The sequence below is a fragment of the Fomitopsis serialis genome (assembly GCF_022376445.1).
Source record: "Fomitopsis serialis strain Sig1Antser10 chromosome Unknown B0H18scaffold_273, whole genome shotgun sequence".
Taxonomy (NCBI): domain Eukaryota; kingdom Fungi; phylum Basidiomycota; class Agaricomycetes; order Polyporales; family Fomitopsidaceae; genus Fomitopsis; species Fomitopsis serialis.
In genome coordinates this window covers 29,330-53,193 of record NW_025955233.1, presented here as the reverse complement: position 1 = coordinate 53,193, position 23,864 = coordinate 29,330, and the positions used below count along the sequence as shown (strand labels likewise).

General features: G+C 56.2%; 4 protein-coding genes across 4 annotated transcripts; 1 reads left to right on the top strand and 3 right to left on the bottom strand.

Moving 5' to 3' along the window:
* Positions 1-1,399: 1,399 nt before the first annotated feature.
* On the top strand, positions 1,400-2,838 carry B0H18DRAFT_1127805 (uncharacterized protein; the record flags this gene model as incomplete). The annotated part of the gene is made up of 7 exons (XM_048035305.1): positions 1,400-1,470; positions 1,519-1,617; positions 1,673-1,733; positions 1,810-1,988; positions 2,078-2,212; positions 2,268-2,408; positions 2,472-2,838. 7 exons carry the CDS (start codon positions 1,400-1,402, stop codon positions 2,836-2,838), a joined length of 1,053 nt encoding a protein of 350 aa, XP_047885238.1.
* An 805-nt stretch (positions 2,839-3,643) lies between these two features.
* B0H18DRAFT_1127804 (uncharacterized protein) lies at positions 3,644-8,308 on the bottom strand (the record flags this gene model as incomplete). The annotated part of the gene is made up of 19 exons (XM_048035304.1): positions 3,644-3,681; positions 3,736-4,208; positions 4,255-4,347; positions 4,399-4,472; positions 4,538-4,699; positions 4,753-4,788; positions 4,845-4,967; positions 5,043-5,492; positions 5,549-5,776; positions 5,838-5,900; positions 5,936-5,976; positions 6,030-6,113; positions 6,179-6,379; positions 6,439-6,691; positions 7,779-7,832; positions 7,883-7,965; positions 8,014-8,094; positions 8,143-8,225; positions 8,274-8,308. 19 exons carry the CDS (start codon positions 8,306-8,308, stop codon positions 3,644-3,646), a joined length of 2,655 nt encoding a protein of 884 aa, XP_047885237.1.
* A 6,101-nt stretch (positions 8,309-14,409) lies between these two features.
* On the bottom strand, positions 14,410-16,044 carry B0H18DRAFT_1127802 (uncharacterized protein; the record flags this gene model as incomplete). The annotated part of the gene is made up of 11 exons (XM_048035303.1): positions 14,410-14,625; positions 14,674-14,745; positions 14,813-14,903; positions 14,929-15,034; positions 15,083-15,173; positions 15,222-15,312; positions 15,357-15,451; positions 15,500-15,613; positions 15,702-15,720; positions 15,774-15,959; positions 16,025-16,044. The coding sequence occupies 11 exons, from the start codon at positions 16,042-16,044 to the stop codon at positions 14,410-14,412; spliced, it is 1,101 nt and encodes a 366-aa protein (XP_047885236.1).
* Positions 16,045-18,464: 2,420 nt separating this feature from the next.
* Positions 18,465-23,306, bottom strand: B0H18DRAFT_961518 (uncharacterized protein; the record flags this gene model as incomplete). The annotated part of the gene is made up of 21 exons (XM_048043065.1): positions 18,465-18,490; positions 18,614-18,632; positions 18,715-18,786; positions 18,955-19,155; positions 19,185-19,256; positions 19,425-19,625; positions 19,655-19,817; positions 20,065-20,600; positions 20,652-21,041; positions 21,098-21,428; positions 21,485-21,564; positions 21,631-21,734; positions 21,798-21,878; positions 21,910-21,966; positions 22,025-22,080; positions 22,453-22,547; positions 22,624-22,653; positions 22,819-22,841; positions 23,036-23,101; positions 23,169-23,239; positions 23,284-23,306. 21 exons carry the CDS (start codon positions 23,304-23,306, stop codon positions 18,465-18,467), a joined length of 2,697 nt encoding a protein of 898 aa, XP_047885235.1.
* Between the last annotated feature and the right edge of the window lie 558 nt (positions 23,307-23,864).

Below are 23,864 nucleotides of genomic sequence, written 5' to 3'. Positions count from 1 at the left end.
GCCCTGTAGGTCTGGCGTATTCAGAAAGGTGAAAAGGCATTGGGGACGAGTACGTACCGATGTTCGTCCGTCAGACGCGTCCCCCCATAGGTGAGCGACGTTAGCGTCGGCCATATATAGATAACGAGATCCTTGTCGTCGTGTAACATCGAAGGAACTTGGCGCAGCAGGACGACGGAGGCAAGCATCGGAAGAGCAAGTAGGAGGAGCCTTAGCCCTTTCACGACGGGTCAATGTGTTCGACGATTCCAGACAGCCTGATCACGGTGCGGATTCGTTGGAGACGTCCCCTGGACATCCGAGGTAAGCGCAAAGGAAGACCGGATCATAAACGATGGTCCACGACGTGCTCGTAACGGTGTTCAGGCCACAGATCCGTCTTGTAGTTCCAGGGCTATCGTCGTCGTGGGCCTGGGAAGGACATTGCCATCAAGCAAAGGATGTCCGTCGATGGTTCGAAAGTGAGTGCCACGCCTATGTCAGTTGCACGACGTGTAAGTTGAATAAGTCGCACAATGAGCAGGCATGTCGCTTACTTTATCGATGCGCCGCTCGTCCCGGGCGGCGGAAGACAAGGAAACAACGTAGGAGCATTCAGGGTGCGTGAAGGTGGCGGTAGAGAGTGAGCCACTCGAGGTGGGGACAGAAATTTTAGTGCGCCAAGCTCGTTCGGATGTGACTATGGACTGATATTCGGCTTCAGAGACTGCGTATACGACCTAACCGCCTCTTGGGAGGACGAGGCTTGCTGGAAGAGCCATAGGATGGAACGACTGCTCGGCTGCTGCCGAGTGGTACCCTCTCACCGAAGCCACTGGAACGTGGGAGGGATTGTCGTCGACCTCGGCAGCAGAGACCCAAAACTGGTCGTCGTCGAGTCCGGAGTTGCGAGATAGCTCAGATATCGAGGGCAGGCTGGCGGCCGATGGCTGAGGAAGTCGCGGCACGAGGCCGTCGGTGCTGGGGGTCTGTGCGCAGTTCCCAAATCCGGATATGCCTTGGTCTCGATGCGGGCAGTCGCGCATGTCGTCTCTGGGGCGAGAGCGAGGGGCTCTGACGGGCGAGCTTGTCGTAGAGGGCTGTTCGGAGCAGGGTAATGCTCCGAATGGTTCGCTGGGTCTGGTTCGCGCGAGCGGAGTGACGGGGCCGGGCGGGAAGGGAGAGTGGGATCAGAGCGTACTCAGCGGGGCGCGAAATGAGGTATTTAATTTGCACGCGCCAACTCAAACACGGCTCACTACTCTACCCGCGACGACCGCCTCTCCGCATCCTCTTCCCTTGCGCCTCTCACTAGCATCCACTCCCCTCATCTATACAGCATCCCTTCCTTCCACACCTGATTCCCCTCCCCCCGGTTACCATTGTTATCAGCTTCAATCCCATCATCAGCAAGTCGACGATGTTCCAAGACCTCGACATATCTGACTTCGGGCTCAACAACGCTGCCGAGATCTCGGCGTTGTTCCAGTTGTATGTCTCCCAGTCCAATCTTACAGCCGACTGCTGATGGTTGGCTAGTGAATCGCTGCCGGAGCCCGACTTCGACAGCCGGTCGGGTGATAGCAATCATCTTTGGGATAGCGATGGGTTCATGAAGGAAGTTGACATCGGCGAAAGGTAAGACTGGGACACACTGTACCCGGTCACTTCACTGACGGCGCATCGTCGCCAGGGGCTTGCCTGAGCCAGTCGTCTTCAACTCGACCGGCGATTCAAACGACGAGGTAGAGCGCGTACACCAAACAGACCCCGCGCCTCGCCGTCCATTGGTGCTGAGTCACTCTCCACACCTTCGTTGACTACGACGAGCCCATCGTCGGAATCATCAGCATCGCCCGTGTCCACTCCTCCGCTGCTGTACTTTCCACAGCCCCCATCGCCTTTACCTTCGCCTCCTTCGCCTACTCAACCACCACCTCCGGTGTCCAGACGGTCTGCATCTCGGGAACACCGGCGGCGCGCAAGGTAGTACCGCTTCCGAGACAGAGGTGAGTAGCTTTGTAGTCTCCTAAGCCCTCGTCACAGACACTGACTATGTATCATCCGTGATCCTAGCCGGAGTGCTGCCCGCAAGCAGCCTCAACGACAGGAAGGAGCTATCGTGGGAGCTCGGACAGGCCGGGAACCAGGCTCCTGCAATTTCGTCGCAGCCTCAGCCTGAGGCATCGTCATCTCGGGTGACGCTGGACAACCACGCAGAGACAGTAACCAGGTATGCAATACAGACGCTTCATTGACAACTTTCACTGAATCGATTGCTGCATCAGCTTCCCTGGTACCACTACCACTCGTCCGAGCATTCATCCTTATTCCCTGCCGCCCGTCTCTGCGCATAAGTCGCATACGACGACCTACTACACAGGAACACAGGCACTCGCGGCGCCGATGAGGCCCGCATTCGAGATACCGTACGTAGGCGCGGCCGAACGTCCCTTTATGCAGCAACTGACGATCTTGCTTCTGCGTAATAGCGTGAGGGAAGACCAGGTCGAGACCCGGCAAGGGTACAGAGCATTCAGCGTTGCGGCTTCTGCGTCCAGTGCGAGATCGGAGGATGGAGGAGCTCCCGGTATCACCACACCATCTGCACCTATTTTGGACGGAACCTTCGTCCATACGTTCGTGCGATCCGCGCCCCCTCAGCCATACATACAGCCGTATACCAGCTCGGCTTGGACATCATCCTACGTGCCTGCCGATTCACTCGCCTTCTCTGCGTCAACGCCCGGACAGAAGCGGAGACGAGGATCTGAGGCCGATGAAGACGGCGACACGCGCCCCGACCGGCACCTCACCAACCCCGAGCCAAGGCACGACCCATGCTCCAACTCACGCTGAATCCGCCTCCGCCTCCGTCCGTCGATAACACGTGTGGGTGGAAGATTCGCGATGGGGAGAAGTGCGGGAGGGAAGGCACTGCGTTGGAGGTTTGGTCGCACATCCGTGCCGACCACTACGCGGTGGACCCCGCGAAGGCGGAGCCGGCGCCGGTCGTCGGAAAGTGTGACTGGAACGAGTGCGGCTTCGAGGGTACGCAACAGGACCGATTCAAGCATTGGAAGGTCAAACACAGGCCACAGCTGGCGAAAGAAGCCACATCAGGAAAAATCAATATGTCTTTTTCCTACATATTCAGTCATAATAGGTGCATTGAAGACAAAAAGCATGCTGAAGAGCCTAAAGACCAATTTACACAAGTCCCCCTTTCAATTCTGCAAAAGAAGTTCCACCAATCTTGTTTAAGCATGCTTTAGTGCGATGAGGATGTGTAATGTAGCACCATTTTGCTGTACTTATTGTTGCTTTTTGTCACTGATTCTGTCTTCATGTGACTCAAATCCATTCGCAAATATGCACCTTGTGCATTAGGCATGATCCACACGACGATGATATTGGTACAACAATGTTCAGTACTACTTATACAACATGACAACAACACCGAGATGACAAGCCACGACTCGGAGCAACTATACATACCACTAAGACAACATTGATGGCAGAGCGACCGACTCGGACCGACCGACCGACACACCCTTGAACGCAGTACCATATACTACACTTGATGGTCAATAGTAGAACGAGATGATTGAATGAGCAAATGCTTCAATTCTGTAGATGACTGATTGACTTACCATCGACCTACTCAGGCCCCGCCGTTCGTGGATGCTCCACTGCCACGGTCTGGAAAATGTTGAATGGGATCATGTAGGTGGCAAGTGACGACTGAACACGCACCTTCTCCAGACCCGCGGAGTTCATCGATCTCAGTCTGAACCCCTTCACCGCCTTCGCCAGAGAGTCCGGCGCCCCCTTCGTCCTCACTGTGGCCCTGTCCACCCGCTTCACCGCCCTCGCTGCCGTCAGAGTCGCGCCGTTGGTGGTTCTGTGACTTCGAAGTCGACGCGCCTGCACCGCGAGTCTTCCTCGATGGACTGGGTGGATTCTTCGCAGCCTGCGAAGAATTCGGTGTCTTCGCGCTTTTCGATGAGCCGGACGGCTTGCCCGCGGTCTTCGATGATGTGGTGGATTTATTGCCCTTCTTCGCGGTGCTCGACGGCGGCTTGGTCGCAGCCTTCGATGTGCCGGGCTTGTCGCTGCTGCTCTGCGCCTTTGATGCACGCAACTGGAGCAAAGGGATGAAGCTGCCCGGCTGCTCATCGCTGTCCGTCACTCCCTCGAGCGCGTTGGGGCCAGCGTTGAGACGATTGCTGTATGTGTGGTCAGTAACAATTTCCGTCTAGATTCAAAACTTACCTGATGTGCTTCCATATGAGCTCTCGCGTCTCTTCGAGGTACTCGCTGGCACTGTCTTCCAGAGTCTCTAGGATGGCCATCGTGCCATCCCACCTATGGTTGGTGAGCTTTCACCATTTGCAATAGAACTTAAGAATTACTTACTTGGCCGCGAAAAGCTTGCCGGAGAAAAATATGGACTGGTTGTGCGACGTTACCTCCATCAGTGCTGCCTCGATCTAGTTTACAATTGTATGAGTAGCTTAACTTAGAGCAGGAACTCGACGAGGATGCGGATACGTACCGCGTTGCATGCGAGGGCGATGAGGTTGAAGGGCATCTTGCTGAACTCATCCAGGGCCGCATTGATGTTCGCATCGCCGCGTCCTGCCAGGCCGTAGTACTGGTAGATGAGCTCAGGGATGCATTCGTTTCGGAATGGCTCCGTGGGCTCGACCTTGGTAAGCTAGGATTGCAGTGAGCTCGCTCTGACGTGTTGCACCCTGTGTGAGCACGTACCTCTCGATCCAGCTTTTTCTTGCGATCGAAGTGGAACTCTACGCCCCGAAGACGAAGTTCGCGATGTTGCGTGTCCCGGAACCGTCATTCACTTCCGTTGGGTGCGTCTCGAGAAGCCAAACGACGACCTCGGTCCTTTGAGGAACTGTCAGGCTGCCAAGCTTGAAGGTCTGCTCTATCACTTGCTTCGCCTTCCTCTTGAGCTCGTTCCGAGTCTGTGATGAGCAAGTCCAGACCTGGAAAGAATCAGAGCCTCCGACTTTCGTGAATTATAATGAGTGTGAGCTCACCACGGAGTAGGCCTTCGCTCTCAAAGCGGCTCGTTCCGAGTCCTCGTCACCATCCGAGCTCGCATCGCCATTCGCTTTCTTCTTGTCTTTCTGGGTGTGATCCGCTTCCTTCTTGTCTTTCTTCTTGTCGTCCTTCTTGTCGGCCAGCAGCCAAAACGCGGCCTTGATGTCGGCAGCATGGTTGCCAGTCCCTCGTCTGTCATAAGCGTCGCGAACACTGTCACGGATTAGTATATCCCTCCTTGGCAGCCGCTTGGACGCGACTGAAGCCTCCTTCGTCCACGCCGAGTTGAGCGCAATGCGTAGTCGCAGACAATTTTGCGCGGCCGAGACGAGAGTCCTGACTTTGGCTGGTAAGTCGGCGACCCTGGCGCGACTGCTGCTGTCTCGACCACTGCCCGTCGACTTGGCGAGAGCCGGCTTGCTTTGCGCCCTCGTCTCAGACACGACCTGCAGATAGTCAATGCGATGCTAATCACGACCAATAAACCAGAGAGGATACTCACTACCACATCGCCCTCGTCCTCGCCCTCATCGTCTCCGTCCTCCGACTCTTGAGACTCAGGCCCTACATCGTCGACGTCGTCCTCATCCTCGACCTGACTCCCATCGTCGCCTGCGTCATCGTCATAAGCATCATCGCTGCCTCCGCCATCGCTGTCTTCGTCTGATTTGGGGTCATGCTCGCTCTCGACCGAGTCATCCTTGCCTGTTGCTCGGGCCTTACCCTTGTCCTGACGATGTGAAACAGAGCTATGTCTTAGCCTTCGCACAGTACGAGAAATCACTGCCTACCTTCCCACTCACCGGCAGTGCCTTCGGTTTGGCAGTACCGTGAGTGGACTTGCCACCGCCAGACTTAGGTTTTGTCGGTTTCAGCACACCGCCCTTACGACTACTGCCAGCGTTCTCCCTGGCTTCACGCCGCCCCCGACTACACATTTGATAGCTTAGCCAATAATAATGTGGATATATGAAGTGAATTACTCAGTGTTTGTGCAACATTCTCCTCGGCGGGATCCAAGGACGTCTCGGGTCTCGCGAATTTACCGTATGCCGGCTTCGGTTTGGCTTGGTAGAAATGCAGCGGTCTAGTCAGTAATGTGTACGTACAGCAGACCATGGTTGCCACGTACGTCGAGTGGTAGTAGGCTGCTTACTAGTAGTGTCATCCTCCATCTCGACATCTTCTGGCGTGTCTTCGACTGCCTTATCCTGCTCATCGGCTTCCGCCTCGTCCTCCACCACAGCACACTTCTTCTTTTTTGTTTTCGGTTGCTCTTCATCACTCAATAATTCTTCTTCGGCCATTATCTTCGACGCCCTCTTCCGGACCTCTTTCAAGCAGGCCATCAGCGATAACAGTTAGGTTCATTGCAGCACAAACGACGCTCACGAGTAGTGCGTCGCTCCTTCTCCTTCTCCTTCTCCCTTTCCTGACCCTTCTTCTTGGCGGCCACTTCTTTCGCCTTGCCCTTCGTGAATTTACTATTTTTCATGGAGCCGCCTGCGGCCTGGGTGTTGGTCGACCTGGTCGACCTGGGCGTTTCGGAGCCTTGTTCGGTTGCAACCGATCGGGTGACGCGCTTCGAGTCGGGCATGCCTGAATACGTAGCCAGAACACGGAGAGAGGAAAGACAGAGGATAGACTGTAGTGATATGAGAAACAAGAGACGCACCGTGGAATTTTACGTAGACGCTGCGAACTTCAACGATCGATGTGAGTGATGTTCATAGAGTCCGAGCGCTGTCAACCATGGGAAAGCGCTCATGGTATTCGCCAAAACGCGCAAGTTGAGTGAGGACGAGTGAAGCTATGTAGATACTAATAAATAAAAGTGGCGTTAGTAGAGCAACCATTGCGCTCCTCCAGCCACTTAATCATTTCTCTGTCCGTGTGCAATACAATGAAAGCCCGACGACCTTTGAAGTGTGAGTTTAAATGCGTCAATTTGCACGATGGAAATATCACGAAATCGCCGTTGCGAAGAGGTAGTATGACCAGACCTGGTTCATACAACTTGAACACAAGTTCGCCTCTGTCGATCGGAACTGTTGAGATATCGCTGCATAGGTTGCTAGCGGAGATCCCCACATGGCTCAGGTTCATGACTATGAAGTTAGCAAAAGGGTGGCAGTGAAGTCGCGGCGCCGCGGAGTCACGTCTAGTACCCTTGACAGACCCACATAGCCTCTTGATCGCAGTGGTGCATCCTGCCCTACCCTGCCTCCTGGACTGCGAATACGATCCTCTACCAACCTTATCGAGCACTGCGAGGCTACTAGTGTTAGACAACTCAGATCAGCAGACAGATCAGCCACGTCATAGTCGTTAAGAACCACATATTATTGTACTGAATACAACCGCCGTACAATTCAATACTACCTGGGCACTACATCAGGCTCGCGCGAGCTACATGCATGTCGATCTTCCGTACGTCCGGCACTGCTCCATGAGCTCGGGCTCAAATTGTGCTTGCGTGGTCTAAGGCGCGTAGGCTCATCGTGTGTATGCGGCGAGCTGGTCAGGGAGGCGCATCGTGAATTCTGGAACGATCGATACTCCTGCATGGGATGTTGGTGCTTGGCGGCCCAGCAATCCTCGGGAGCGATGTGGTAGGGTCATCCTCGACGTGCCTGTACGCATTGGACTGAGGCCTGTCGGGCTGCTGGTCAACGGGCCCTTGCGCACTGTGTGCTGGTTCACGTTCCGGTGGGCGCCTAGCGGGTACTCACCGAGTGGTCCTGCTTGTTGGGGCTGGTCAAGCCGGACATGCGTTCACCGTATTGCTGTGCGACGGGTGGTCGTATCCGTACGCATCGGCCGTATCCGTACGCACCGGTGCGTGGTTGCTGGGGCTGGTCAAGCCCGGCATCGTATTGGTGTGCGACGGATGGTGGTACCCGTACCCGTCGGTCGTATCTGTACGCATCAGTCGTACCCGCACGCATCGGCCGTATCCGTACGCACCGGTGCGTGGTTGCTGGGGCTGGTCAAGCCGCATCGTATTGGTGTGCGACGGATGGTGGTACCCGTACCCGTCGGTCGTATCTGTACGCATCAGTCGTACACGCACGCATCGGCCGTATCCGTACGCACCGGTGCGTGGTTGCTGGGGCTGGTCAAGCCCGGCATCGTATTGGTGTGCGACGGATGGTGGTATCCGTACCCGTCGGTCGTATCTGTACGCATCAGTCGTACCCGCACGCATCGGCCGTATCCGTACGCACCGGTGCGTGGTTGCTGGGGTGGTCAAGCCCGGCATCGTATTGGTGTGCGACGGATGGTGGTATCCGTACCCGTCGGTCGTATCTGTCCGCATCGGCCGTACCCGCACGCATCGGCCGTATCCGTTGACGCGACCGAAAAGAACACAAAAGCCACACAAAACCCAACCGTGAGGTCGAGCAGTGGTATGCGAGGCCTCTGTGTCTATGAGATGTACGGGGGACTGTACAGTGGTCTAGGTAAGAAGGAGGAGGACGGACAAGACTCCGAACGACGTGGGAGAGCTTCGAAGATGTTGAAGACTGTTCGAAGACGAGGGCTAAGCCTCGAAGGTAGGAGGGGGAGTTTCGACAGACGTGTCGAACGAACAGTGACAAGGAAGGCGAGCGACGGCAGGAGAAGAAGTGTAGAGCCTCTCGGGACAACTACGAGCTGGCGAACGTACTGACTGACTGGCGAACTTGCTGACTTCGAACGTACTGACTGACTGGCGAACTTGCTGACTTCGAACGTACTGGCTGACTGACGAACCTCGCCGGTGCGAGGTGAGATTGAGAGGGTAAGGGGGTCTCTGGGATTCGAAGGGAACCAGTCCAGAGTATATACAGGGAAACACGGCTATTACCACTACGGAGCTCCGACGGCCCCAAACATCCGGCTATGGCTTCTAACACGTGACAACTGCTCTCGGGCTCGCTAACCAGTGGTCCGAAGGCCGACCGGCTATCACATGACACCGGAAACCGAGACCACTCGTCGAGGATGTGAGACGACCTGCAAGGACTCACTGGACATCCTGTAGCATCCTATGGTCTCGCAGGAGATCTTCTAACACCGTAGCACGTCTTCTAACATGTTCGAGTGTCTTCTAACACATAGTGCATCTTCGAGTGACCTCCGTGCTCTGGGGTTGTCTAGATAGGTGGGTAGGTGCTCCTATAGCGTCACTGAGGTGCCGGAAGGTCGTGGATAGTCTTCCAAGGTGAGCCAGGGTTGGCTACGAACTTCGAAATCTTCGAACAGTTGTAGTGGATCTTCTAAGAGCTTCGGAGCATCGTAGAGGCCTAGATTGCATTTTCGGGGCTTAGATAGCCTAGAGGCGTATCATCTCCCCCTTACTGAAATCCTGACCGTCCTCGGTCAGCGGGTATAGCAGATGAAGGGTGCTTGTTTCGTAGAGGACCACCGGGGTCGGTAGAAGGCGAGGGATGGTTGAAAATGGAGGTAGACGTGAACTAAGGATTGCTTGGGTGGTATCGTCGCCCCTATGGCGGGAACAGGTCGTCTAGCACCATAGAAGACCCTAGCTGTCTTCGTGCAAAACACTGTCTGCATCCAGCTTGTCGAATGCATCTTCGAAGTGTTCGGAGGCTCCTAGGGACATCGTAGACTCCTTCTCCTTCTCTCTAGCCAGCGGTACACTGCGAGGTCTCGTCTTTGCATTGGGTGACTGCCTGACTGACATGTTCGGAGCTTGCTCTAGGTCGTCTCGAAGGAAGTCGAGGTCCTGACTGTCTCGTAACGCTCAGGCTCGGCCCCGAGGTGCAGCGGGCATCTTTGCAAGGTATTCACTCTACGAACGATTAGGTTTGTTGGGTCTGGGGCCATGTCGGGTGGTAGGACTAGGTACGTGTCTTCGAATGTTCGGAGTTGTTGTTCATGCACTCCACGTCGATCCCATGGCCATAGATTGTCTCCAAAAGCGAAAAACAGTGCGGCAGTGACGAACAGCACCACACACATGTAGAAGACTCTCGACACGTGTTTGGGTGGACCTGCTGGTTGCGAGAGCAATAGGGTATGTTGACGTCTTCGCGGTGTGGGTCTAGCTTTCGAGGCGTGTCTGGTGATGGTACTACCAAGTGGTCGTGGTGATCCTCCCCCTTACTGAAATTGTGACCGTCCTGGTCAGCGCAGAGATAGATACAAGAGATGGGCGGGGCGGGGAGGGAAGCATGGGCTGCTCGTCATGCTGGGCAACATAGTAGCCAGTGGAGGTGATAGGCCATCCATCGTAGGAGTGTTCGAAGATTTTGGCGGTAGCACAGGCACGGTAACTTCAAAGACGTAGGAGCAGAGTCTGGCAACATCGAAGGAGTGGGGTAGACATCATAGGAGGATCCAAGGCGTCGTAGTTGCAGAAAGATAGTCCGAACTTTTCGGAGCGTAAGCATAAGCATCCAATGATTTCGGAGGCATAGCAGGAAGGTCGGAAGGTTCCGGAGATGGGAGGGGACAGTTGACGATTCTAGAAATGGCATAAGAGGCTTCGAAGATTTCGTAGACCTGGGATGGTGGTCTGACAATCTCAGAGATGTAGCTCGAAAGTTCGAAGATTCTTGAGACGTAGGAGCGTGGTGTTGCAATTCTGAAGGGATAGAAGGGGTGTCAAACATCGTAGGAGTGTTCAAGGATTCCATCAGCGTAGAGAGATTGTTCGAAGACATCTGTTGATAGTCCAAAAATCTCGGAGACATGGCTTGACCGTTCGAAGATTTCGGAGACGTAGGGGCATGATCTGGCCATTTCGGAGAGATAGGAGGAGTGTCCAATGTCGTAGGAGCACTCAAAGATTCCGTCGACGTGGGGAGATCACCGTTCAAAGGCTTCAAAGACATAGGTCGATAGTCCGAACATTTCGGAGGTGCAGGTTGGTCATCTGACAATCTCGGAGACGTAGGTCGACTGTCCGAAGATTTCGAAGATGTAGGTCGTATGTCTGAAGACTTCGAAGACGTAGGAGTCTCTTCTAATGTAAGGCTGCCCTCCGGAAGGTCCCCTAACACGGTGACAGCTGGGGAAGTGTCTTCGATCATAAGGCTGTAGTTCGAAAGTGGTTCCATAGCTGCAGTGTTTGTAGACGCCTGGTTCGTCTTGCGCTCCGCCGTCCGAGGCGTCAGTGCTGCCCAGTATCGGTCGCGAAGGTACGAAGGCAATTCTCGAAGCTCCTCAGATGTCAATGGTACACACGGAGTGTTCGATGAGGACTCAACAGCCAGTTCGGCAAGCTGGGGCGGGGGATGTGCTATAAAGAAGCTGGCTCGGCTCTGTCGCTTCGTGGGAGATGCTTCGAAATTTCGAGGGCTCGCTTCGAACTTCGTAGGGGTCGCTTCGAAACGTTGGGTGGGAGGAGGTGCGTAGGTCATGTCTCGAACATTTGCAGATGGGAAAGCGGGACTCTCGGTGTCGATGGTAGGTCGGACGACTGGCGCAGGTGCTAGGGTACTTGGTCTTGTCTTCGAACATGACAGGCGGTTTGGGGCTCGCTCCGAAAACTTCGAACACGTCATGGGTAGTAGTGGTTGATCAGCCAGGTGGGTGTTCGAGCGTAGGGGATGCTTCTCGATGACAACTCGGTCGACAACGGTCTGCTTATGCTGTTCCCGAGCATAGATCTCCGTCAACCGTGATAGCTGGGTGTCCATGCAGGCTAGCATCTCTCCAATGTCGAGGGCATGCGTAGGGATAGGCGGACTCTCGACTGCTTCATAGAGCAACTGCGTGGCTGTAGCGCCTTGCATAGCACTGCCTGAACCACTCGAAGACGACGAACTGAGTCCTAACTTGCTCGAACGACGTGCATGTTCGTAGATAGCGTCTCGGAGGGTCTCGCTGTCTCGGCGACTCATGAAGCGGTTGTCGAACGAGACGATCTTGCCATCGGGGTTCCGTCGACACAGGCCCTTCTTCCTGTCTTCTTCGAACATCTCGCAGTCGCCGATCCAACATCCCGAACGTCCGCAATAGAAGCACCGAGGGCTGTCATGACTGTTCGAGAATTCGGGTGACCGGCTGTGAGACTGCTGGGCCTCGAGGGTCTTGATCAGCGTCTGTAGCAATGGTAGGAGGTCTTCGGACTTCGTGGTCACAGGTGGGGATGGCAGGATAGACACAGCGGGTGTGGTCGTAGGCATAGGGGGACTAGCTTGCCGAAAGGTCGAAGCTGGTGTAGGACCATCTAACACCCACTGTGCTGACTCGTAGATCTCTGTGAACGTCCAGGGCTTCCTTCGAGAGCGGTCAGGGTTCCGCATGAACAGGCGCTGCTCAATGGGACCCCAGAGCGTATTCGGAAAGCCTTGCTGGAACTTCCGATCTTGTTCGAGTGTCGAAAGCGAACCTCGAGCAATCAGGTACTCCGAAATCATGTAGAAGTCGCGGTAGTAGGCAGCGAGGTGGAGGGCATTGGTCATCCCGAGTTCTGTGCGATCATGGACGACCGTGTCGAGATCAGCGAGCGAGTACTTGTGCTCGTCATCAGCTCCAGGATAGAGTGCTCGTAGGGCGGTCACGAACTCCTCGTAGGGCTTCGTAGCATCCTTGAATGTTGGCTGCATCATCCATAGGTCGGAGACGTGGATAGGAGGGTAGCGAACTGCCCATGACTTCTTGTCGGAGTCGTCGGTAACTCGGCATCGTGCGAAGTGTGTTTCGAGGTCTTGGAAAAAGTGGTTGAATGAGAAAGGTTCTGACTCGTCGAAGACAGGTGCAGTGGAGTGGCCGCGTGCAGGCATTGAAGCCGCCTTCGAGGCTGGTGCTCCTGCGTCGGCCATATTCGGACTCAGCTTCGAAGTGTTAGAAGGAGTTGGCGAAGCGATAGAAGGGATTGTTGAAATGTTCGAAGGTATTGTCAAAGTGTTCGAAGGGTTAGGGGTGTCGACGGTCGAAGTCCGTCACGGCGTGGACTGCTCTGGTCCTGGAGGGACTGACGACACTCTACGACTGGTGGGTATGGGTAGACGTGAGGTGGAAGATCCTCTACGCGTGGTGACTGTGGCTGAGGTGGGTTCCTCTCCTTCGAGAGGTGGTGATGGTGTTAGAAGCGGTAGAGGGGATCCGAAGACTAGTGCCTCTAAGTCGTCTGCAAGCAAGAGTCTTCGAGCACGTCTGGAATGGGATGGGGTAGTAGGCACTTGGTCTCGAACGGAGTGTTCCGGATCGTCGTGATCGGGGACAAGCTCGACGTTTTCGGGCGAAGAGGGGATAGTCGAAGGTCCTGGGAGAGGGTTGCTATGCCTGCGAAAGGCGGCGGCTGATCGGGGACCTAGTCTACTGTCGATAGCGAGTGCGAGGAGAGGACTTTCGTAGTCTCGGTAGTCTTCAGGGTTGACTTCGAAGTTCCGACGCGGCGGAATCTTGCTCTATATCCCCCTCGCGGTGGGCTCCAAGATGACGCGACCGAAAAGAACACAAAAGCCACACAAAACCCAACCGTGAGGTCGAGCAGTGGTATGCGAGGCCTCTGTGTCTATGAGATGTACGGGGGACTGTACAGTGGTCTAGGTAAGAAGGAGGAGGACGGACAAGACTCCGAACGACGTGGGAGAGCTTCGAAGATGTTGAAGACTGTTCGAAGACGAGGGCTAAGCCTCGAAGGTAGGAGGGGGAGTTTCGACAGACGTGTCGAACGAACAGTGACAAGGAAGGCGAGCGACGGCAGGAGAAGAAGTGTAGAGCCTCTCGGGACAACTACGAGCTGGCGAACGTACTGACTGACTGGCGAACTTGCTGACTTCGAACGTACTGACTGACTGGCGAACTTGCTGACTTCGAACGTACTGGCTGACTGACGAACCTCGCCGGTGCGAGGTGAGATTGAGAGGGTAAGGGGGTCTCTGGGATTCGAAGGGAACCAGTCCCAGAGTATATACAGGGAAACACGGCTATTACCACTACGGAGCTCCGACGGCCCCAAACATCCGGCTATGGCTTCTAACACGTGACAACTGCTCTCGGGCTCGCTAACCAGTGGTCCGAAGGCCGACCGGCTATCACATGACACCGGAAACCGAGACCACTCGTCGAGGATGTGAGACGACCTGCAAGGACTCACTGGACATCCTGTAGCATCCTATGGTCTCGCAGGAGATCTTCTAACACCGTAGCACGTCTTCTAACATGTTCGAGTGTCTTCTAACACATAGTGCATCTTCGAGTGACCTCCGTGCTCTGGGGTTGTCTAGATAGGTGGGTAGGTGCTCCTATAGCGTCACTGAGGTGCCGGAAGGTCGTGGATAGTCTTCCAAGGTGAGCCAGGGTTGGCTACGAACTTCGAAATCTTCGAACAGTTGTAGTGGATCTTCTAAGAGCTTCGGAGCATCGTAGAGGCCTAGATTGCATTTTCGGGGCTTAGATAGCCTAGAGGCGTATCACCGTACGCACCGGTGCGTGCTTGCTGGGGCTGGTCAAGCCGGGCATGTGCTCGTCGTATTGGTGTGCGACGGATGGTCGTACCCGTACGCATCGGCCGAATCCGTACGCACCGGTGCGTGCTTGCTGGGGCTGGTCAAGCCCTGCATGCGCTCGCCGTATTGGTGTGCGACGGATGGTGGTATCCGTACCCGTCGGTCGTATCTGTACGCATCAGTCGTACACGCACGCATCGGCCGTATCCGTACGCACCGGTGCGTGGTTGCTGGGGCTGGTCAAGCCCGGCATGCGCTCGCCGTATTGGTGTGCGACGGATGGTCGTATCTATGCCCGTCGGTCGTATCTGTACGCATCAGTCGTACCCGCACGCATCGGCCGAATCCGTACGCACCGGTGCGTGCTTGCTGGGGCTGGTCAACCCGGACATGCGCTCGCCGTATTGGTGTGCGACGGATGGTGGTATCCGTACCCGTCGGTCGTATCTGTACGCATTAGTCGTACCCGCACGCATCGGCCGTATCCGTACGCACCGGTGCGTGGTTGCTGGGGCTGGTCAAGCCCGGCATCGTATTGGTGTGCGACGGATGGTGGTATCCGTACCCGTCGGTCGTATCTGTACGCATCAGTCGTACACGCACGCATCGGCCGTATCCGTACGCACCGGTGCGTGGTTGCTGGGGCTGGTCAAGCCCGGCATGCGCTCGCCGTATTGGTGTGCGACGGATGGTGGTATCCGTACCCGTCGGTCGTATCTGTCCGCATCGGCCGTACCCGCACGCATCCGCCGTATCCGTACGCACCGGTGCGTGGTTGCTGGGGCTGGTCAAGCCCTGCATGCGCTCGCCGTATTGGTGTGCGACGGATGGCGGTATCCGTACCCGTCGGTCGTATCTGTACGCATCAGTCGTACACGCACGCATCGGCCGTATCCGTACACACCGGTGCGTGGTTGCTGGGGCTGGTCAAGCCCGGCATGCGCTCGCCGTATTGGTGTGCGACGGATGGTGGTATCCGTACCCGTCGGTCGTATCTGTACGCATCAGTCGTACCCGCACGCATCGGCCGTATCCGTACGCACCGGTGCGTGCTTGCTGGGGCTGGTCAAGCCGGGCATGTGCTCGTCGTATTGGTGTGCGACGGATGGTCGTACCCGTACGCATCGGCCGTATCCGTACGCACCGGTGCGTGCTTGCTGGGGCTGGTCAACCCGGGCATGCGCTCGTCGTATTGGTGTGCGACGGATGGTCGTACCCGTACGCATCGGCCGAATCCGTACGCACCGGTGCGTGCTTGCTGGGGCTGGTCAAGCCCGGCATGCGCTCGTCGTATTGGTGTGCGACGGATGGTCGTACCCGTACGCATCGGCCTGGTTGCTGGGGCTGGTCAAGCCGGGCATGCGCTCGTCGTATTGGTGTGCGACGGATGGTGGTATCTGTGCCCGTCGGTCGTAGTATCTATACGCATCAGTCGTACCCTGGTAGTGTGTCCCGGAGCCGGGGCCTGGACGCTCGGAGGCATCGAGCACCAGGTGGTGTTTCCTAGCAGGAGTCAAGTAGTTTTACTGAACGCACCGTGGATTACGCTGCGTTGGACTACAGCCAACTCCGCGCGCTGTCCCGACATTACGGACTGTCCACGCGACGCGCAACAGCCCGAGCGTAACAGGTGTCTAGGCGGAGCGCCGCGATCACACCGTACTATGCTTGGGCGAAGGTTGTTGCTGCGAGGACGCAGGACTTCAGTGTGCTAGCGCGGAGTCTACGTCGACAGGCGTGCGTGCTTCAGTGGTCCGAAGAAGGCGGATTCGATACCTCAGAGCATGCGCACACCGGATTGTCTTCATGGCGGTCGCACTTGGTGGACATTAGTGGTTTCCCTCATGTTCGTCACCGCCGTGGTCGTGCTTGTGGGGAATCCGCGTACCGGGGTAAATCCCCTTGCGTCGGTCGCCATTTGGTCAGCCGTTTGGTCGGCCTTGGTGGCCATTTGCTTGCTGGGGTCCGAGTCATCTGCGGAGGGAACCAAGGGCGTGTGGCGCACTCACCTGATAACACGGTCTGCTAGCCGCATCGTCCCTCCCTCACTGTGTCATGAGGACACATTCCTGTACGCGCTCCAGCCGCACATCCGGCGTCCTGCAGCACGTCAGCCCCTGTACTCCCTCCGACAGTGAAGAAGGATCCCCACGCGGTTTACCTGGTAGACAGGCGAGGTGGGAAAAGGATGCGACTCGGAGTGAGGGATGGACGTACCATCGGCAGCGCAGACTTACGGGCGGGCAGGCGGGCGGGTGAGCGAGCGGACCGAAGTATAGATGCCCAACAAAGTGACGAGCGGGAGCATGCACAAAAGAAATTACGGGTGAATGGGAGCGTGAAGCGGACGAGCGGGTGGACAGGAGCAGGGGCGAGAGAGTGTAGGAGAGGGAACTTGAATACAAGTGAGAGGGAATACGAGTGTGTGTGTGTGGACGTGGACATGAGAGAGTGCGGGCGAAAGAGAGCGCGGGTGAAAGAGAATACGAGCAAAAGAGAGCATGAGTGTACAGACAAGCCAGTGCGCAGGCAAGCGGGTGAGGAGAAAGACAGATGGGCAGGAGGAGGGGCAAAGTATGGGGTCACCAGAGCCGGCGCCGCAGAGCGTCACGGTCGACGAGTCGGTCGGCACTTCCCGACCACGGGCGCTCTACACTTCGTGATGCCAGCGACGAGCGTTGACTCTCATCCTCCTCCTAGCCACCTCGACTCTGGCCCGCTCATCTGACCAACTACTGCATGCTGCACATCGATCACACTACGACTCCAAGTCCATATGACAAGATACTAATAGATGGTGAGTGGCCCCGCTATCATAGCGAGGCTGCTACAGCGCGCTGACCAACACCACACTGTCTCTTACCTGCCCGCCCTCTCGCGCCTGCCTGTTCTCGCCCACCGGCCCGCCCTCTCTTATCTGCCCATTTGTGCCAGCCTGTCCACGTATTTTCACCGCGACGCTACTTAGGCTTCTCGCACACCCGACAGCACCCTCACGCCTCGCCCCGCTCTCATTCATCTTCAAATACGGTCTATATGGACAACTCACGCGCCAGGCCAGGCCATCCGCGATCCGCGAGTTCAGTGAGTGGTCTGATAACTACTTCGAGGAGCTCCCCCGCCTCTCTGACTGATCTCTGTTACAAGGTGCATGCCGAGGCGAATGTGCCTCCGCCACGCGCATGTAGAACACCCGCCATCGCGCGAGACGGGCTCGCACCTTGCCCACCTTCTCGTCTACTTGTGCGCACCTTCTCGCCCTCCTGTCCGCTCTCACCCGCCTGCCAAATCTCGTCCGCCCACTGCGCGACCATCCATGACCCGCATGACCCGTACGACCCGCGCGAACCCGCACACAACCCATACCCGCTGTCGCGGGACTACACCCGGGGCAAGTACGGGTACGGGTACGCTTCGGGACATCTGCGGCTGGATCTCAACCAATACCACACTCACGGCGGCCAGCGAGCACGCTGGGTCAATGCCGAGCATTCGGACACGGCCGGCAGATGTATGCAAAGCGAGCGGGCGGGCAAGCAGTGGACGGATGAGCAGGCGGGCTGGTGGATCGGACGGACAGCCTGCAGGGAGACGAGCGAGTAGGAGAGTGGCTGACTAACAGACCGCGCGTGGGTGAGCAAAAGGCGGGAGATGGCGATGGTGGGCAGGGCTGCGCGCGCGCAACGCACCGATCGCGATGGCGAGAGCGAAGTCACGGGTGCAAGCACGACGTGCGCGACGACGGCGAGCACGCAGACCAAATGCGCTGCCTGCAAAAGCGACCAACGGGCAGACCGCAAACTCGAATCATGCATAGTGTCCCGCAATGTAGTCCATAGATTTACATATATAGTCATTCTTTTCATTGCAATGTGTCCGAGCGCAGCATATCATCAGCCTGCAAAATGGACAACTCGTCTGGTAGCTAATGGCTCAGTTACTGCGTAACGGCCTGCTAACGACTGTTCACGGATTTGAGCGCCGGGCTTCTAAAATTTGCTAACCTGTCTAACGAGCTGACGAGCTGACCATTGCTAAAATCCAAATTTCAGATGCTGTTAGAGGCTGTTAGCAAAAGCTGTTAGAGGCTGTTAGCAAAATCGCCGAAGTTCTGATTGGGAGTCGTACCCGCACGCATCGGCCGTATCCGTACGCACCGGTGCGTGGTTGCTGGGGCTGGTCAAGCCCGGCATGCGCTCGTCGTATTGGTGTGCGACGGATGGTCGTACCCGTACGCATCGGCCGTCCGCGTACGCACCGGTGCGTGCTTGCTGGGGCTGGTCAAGCCCGGCATGCGCTCGCCGTATTGGTGTGCGACGGATGGTCGTATCTATGCCCGTCGGTCGTATCTGTACGCATCGGCCGTACCCGCACGCATCGGCCGTATCCGTACGCACCGGTGCGTGCTTGCTGGGGCTGGTCAAGCCGGGCATGCGCTCGTCGTATTGGTGTGCGACGGATGGTCGTACCCGTACGCATCGGCCGTATCCGTACGCACCGGTGCGTGCTTGCTGGGGCTGGTCAAGCCCGGCATGCGCTCGCCGTATTGGTGTGCGACGGATGGTCGTATCTGTGCCCGTCGGTCGTATCCGTACGCACCGGTGCATGCCTGTTGGGTCTGGTCAAGCCGGGCATTGGTGTGCGACGGATGGTCGTACCCGTACCCGTCGGTCGTAGTATCTATACGCATCAGTCGTACCTGTACGCATCGTTCGTATCCGTACGCACCGGTGCGTGCTTGCTGGGGCTGGTCAAGCCCGGCATGCGCTCGCCGTATTGGTGTGCGACGGATGGTCGTATCTATGCCCGTCGGTCGTATCTGTACGCATCGGCCGTACCCGCACGCATCGGCCGTATCCGTACGCACCGGTGCGTGCTTGCTGGGGCTGGTCAAGCCGGGCATGCGCTCGTCGTATTGGTGTGCGACGGATGGTCGTACCCGTACGCATCGGCCATATCCGTACGCACCGGTGCGTGCTTGCTGGGGCTGGTCAAGCCCGGCATGCGCTCGCCGTATTGGTGTGCGACGGATGGTCGTATCTGTGCCCGTCGGTCGTATCCGTACGCACCGGTGCATGCCTGTTGGGTCTGGTCAAGCCGGGCATTGGTGTGCGACGGATGGTCGTACCCGTACCCGTCGGTCGTAGTATCTATACGCATCAGTCGTACCTGTACGCATCGTTCGTATCCGTACGCACCGGTGCGTGCTTGCTGGGGCTGGTCAAGCCCGGCATGCGCTCGCCGTATTGGTGTGCGACGGGTGGTCGTATCCGTACGCGTCGGTCGTATCTGTAAGCATCAGTCGTCTCCGTACGCATCGGTGCGTGCTTGTTGGGGCTGGTCAAGCAACAAATCGAATAACTGCGATAGCGATGGTACAAGATAGCATGAGCGATAGCGACAAAGAACCAAGGCATCTAAGGGACGACTACGTCAATCTTACACCGCTGGAGACTACACAGACGAGAGCTAGAGAACTACCGTTATTCGTACACTGGTCTCCTGGATGATACAACAAGCGAGGTGAGACGATCGGAGACACTATGATCACGACTGAGACGACGGGGGCGACGAGGGCGACGGGGACGACGCATACGAACGAGCTCACCCGCGGGAGGTACTCGGTCCATCGCGAGCACGATCGTTGGTGCCCTCCGAGTCGTCTTCGCTGCTGTCACCGACACCCTCCCCACGCTTGCGTTTGAGATAATTGTTCTCCAGACGATCTAGGCAAGCCATGATGTCTTCCCCCTTCGAATTGCGCCCCCGCTTCCCGGGTTTGCTGCCTTGCGAAACGGTCGCGTCTTGACCGGTGATCCTCGAGTTGTCGCAGAGGCGTTCACTTGCAGTGCCGTATGCGCCCAACCGGATCTCGCGAACAAGACGAGGAATGCAGTCGTCAAAGTTCAGAGTTTCCTCGGGCGGATTGAGGAGGCGCAGCAGGTATATGCGAAGTTGTCCGAGCCGCTTTTCATGTTCCTCTGGGGGGAGGTCCATCAGCGCCGTGTCGATGGTCTGCTCATTCTCATCGAGCATCAGTTGGCCCGCCAACAAGGCTAGTTTCTCCTTGTAGGCTTGCACGACCTTGCCCATGAACGCCTCGACCTGCAGCTGCTGCGCCTCATTATACGAATCGAGGAGAGGCTTGCTAGAGTGTCAGTGGATTTGAAGTCACAACAGAACACGCTGACTTACGATTGCAAGGCCCCTAGCGACCCACTCCTCCATCGGCCACTTCGCCTTCACGCCCTCCCTAAAGATTTCCAGTTGGTCGAGGGGGATGTGAAACCAATAGACGCGAACAGCGCCGAAGAAGACTTTGCCCTTCGCGACGAATGGACCCGCTTTGTGTATCAACTCCGGGTACGTCTTCAGCATCTTGTTGTAGGCGTCGGCATCGAATTTCAGGTCTTTGAGTCGATGATAACCGATCCCTGGCGATGACCACTTCGCCTTCTCGCTACCGGTCTTCTGCAGCTCCTGGATCCTGAAGCAGTTGAGGGCGATGAGGTTCAGTGAGTCTTCATCGTCATCGTCGACCTCCTCGTCTCGATAGGCTACGAACCGGTCCGCCATCTCCAAGATCTGCCGTACCAGCTAGATTGAGTAGACTGCACCGATGATTAGTTAAAATTTCTGACCTTATTGAGTACGCCTTCCGTAGCGCCTTCGTATTCGGTGTACGTAGGCTGAGACTGCGCCGTCTCGTCCAGAGAAGTGATGACCAGTTCGCTGCCCACTTTGATTGCCTCGACGGCGTCGGCGATCTTCTTCTTCCCTCCTTTTCCACGCACAGACGCGTAGTCCGCGGTATCGTCAGAAATACCGAGGAGCCTTCGTAACCACACCGGCGGAAGGAAGTATTCAACGAATCGCTCGTGGAGCATCAACTTCTTCAATGCACCGAGACGGTTGTGTAGGTGAGTTGGCGACATCGTTGTTAATTCGTTCTTCTCTGGATCATAATCAAAACTACGATATCATGTTCGAAATTATTATTTGAATCTGTTCGAGAAATCAGTACCCACCTGTACCGGTTTAGCTCGTCGTGGGTCTGAAGCCACTCCTGCAATGCCTTCCACTCTGTCTCAGTGAAGCCGGTGACCACCTGCACAGTGTAATAACAATTTAAATCTCACAGGTATCGAACTGCTAAACGGCAAATAACACTTACGAACTCGCCTGCGGCGTAGGGAAGCTCGTTGTAGCGATCCCCGAACGCCTTTCGGACTACCTCAGGGTATTGTTCCTCCTTGTCGGTCTCGATCTCCTCGATAGCTAGCAGATGTCGATCATCAGTGGATCGCGTAGGTATGCCTGTAGTAGGCACGTCATACGTACCAGGCTCCTTATTGACTGAGTTCGACTTGTCTCTGGTCGGGCTAATCTCTACCGATTTGATGCCGCACATTAACGAGCGCGCTGCGTGGAGATGGCGCATCCGGATACTCACCTGGCTCGGCAGAGCTTGCTTTCTTGAAATTGTTAGAGTGTTTAGACCTGGATCTTGCTATATAATGAATCTGTCAGTACCAACGAAGCGACGATAAAATTCTGTAAGTACTCACCTTCAAGGCTCGTGGCCTGAGATTGGTAGCTCGAGTAAGCGCTGTCCCCCTTCAAGCTGTCGTTGCCATTGGTAAGACGAGGAGAGATGGATAGAGGTGAGCGGATGGTGTGAGGGACAGAGCGAGAGCGAACGATAGAAGTGGGAGACATCTTCGTTCACGATGGTGACTCAGAGTATGAGGACCCTCAAGAACCTGCCTGGGGCCGGCCGCCACTCAGGCAAAGGAGCTAAGCATGTCGTCAAGTGACCGGCCTAGCATGTGCAACGCCGGCACAGCCTCCCCTCAGAGTCCGCAGAGAATTTGTGGCCTTACTGTATGCGTTCTTCGTGTTCTCACTATGCCATCGCGTGCCCCGCCCAATTGGCTCTTCCAGCTTGTGTTACTCACGCTGGATCTTCGCTACCCCCCATTACAGCCAGACGCACTTCCACGGCGGACCGGATTCATCTGTTGTATTAAAGCGGCACAGGCCCTGCTTTCTCCGCTGTGCCTGTGGCATGTGACAGCTGATGCGCCACAGCTGTCACACGCCACAGCTCGCGATGTCGCATAGCATTGAAGTCCGTAAGGAAGAGAAAAAAAGCTGAAGTACGCACCTTGGGTAGGTTTCCAATACACGCCAACTCCTATGCGATCAAGATGATCGAGTGTGACCTACAACAAACGGTAAACTGGTCAGTTCAGCATCACGTAGGTATTAGGAGAAAGGATGAATGTTACCAACGCCCTAGCGCTGTCGGGTCCGAGACGAACGTGAAGGTTGAACGTTGAACGTTGAAGGAGAAACGCACCGTGCAACGCGCTTCGTCTGACGCTCACAAACGCCCTAGAGTAACGTAATGACATATGAAGGGTGGTTGCAATTTATGCAATGAGTTTCAAAATTTTGGCCCCTCCCTCGTTCGCTTTCCTCTCGGCCCTCATTCCCAGTGCGTATTTATTCCTCTGCTGTGTTTTTGTGAGCCTAAAATCAGTTTATGGGCTAGGTATGGTGAAGCGAAAGCGCACCTTCGACGAGCTCCTCGGCGATACATGCGGCGCTTGTCACCAACCATTCCGAACGACGCAGGGCCTCTGCGCTCACCAGACCATGAGCAAGAAATGCTCATGGTATAAGAAAGGAAACTAAAAGAAATTTTACCGTCAAGGACCATCCGGTAGCGTTGGAAGACGGCGTGATAGTTGAGCACACGCGGTAAGCTCCTAGAAGTCCTACAGGTTTGGACAATTAAAATAATGCGTACATTCAGGCGCACCGACCTTCGGCAGACCCGACCATTCTGGCGACGAGTCAGAGCATGTCCCCAATCCATCACCTGAAGAGGACGCAAATGAAGACCTTGAAGAAGAGAAGAGGACGATGAGGACCTCTCGTCACTTACGATTTCATAGAGGTCTGCGCACCTTCCAAGCCGCCGGCGATCCAGGAGGGTACGGAGACGGACACGATGGTGGAGGTGGAGGTGGACACGGTGATGGCGGCGGCAACACAGGCAGCGCTGCAGCAGGGCCTCAACTCGAAGTACAAGACAACTGCGCTCTCGCTGGATGACGACACGACGAGCGAATAGTAGACGAAGATGCGGCGCGGCAGGTTGCGTAGACGAAGAGGTGCGCAGGAAATGGCTGAGGGAAGGGAAGGTGGACGTTCAGGTTAGTAAGGATGCTGACACACACCTATGACGACTTGCATTCTGACTGTTGAACTAGGATTAGCAAGTCAAGTAGTTGTCGAGAACGCAGGGGAACGCGAGGGAAGACGCGACAGACGGGGTACAGCAAAGCAGCCGAAGAACCATGGGAGCCCTTCGAGTCCGAGATGGACTGGCGTTCGCGT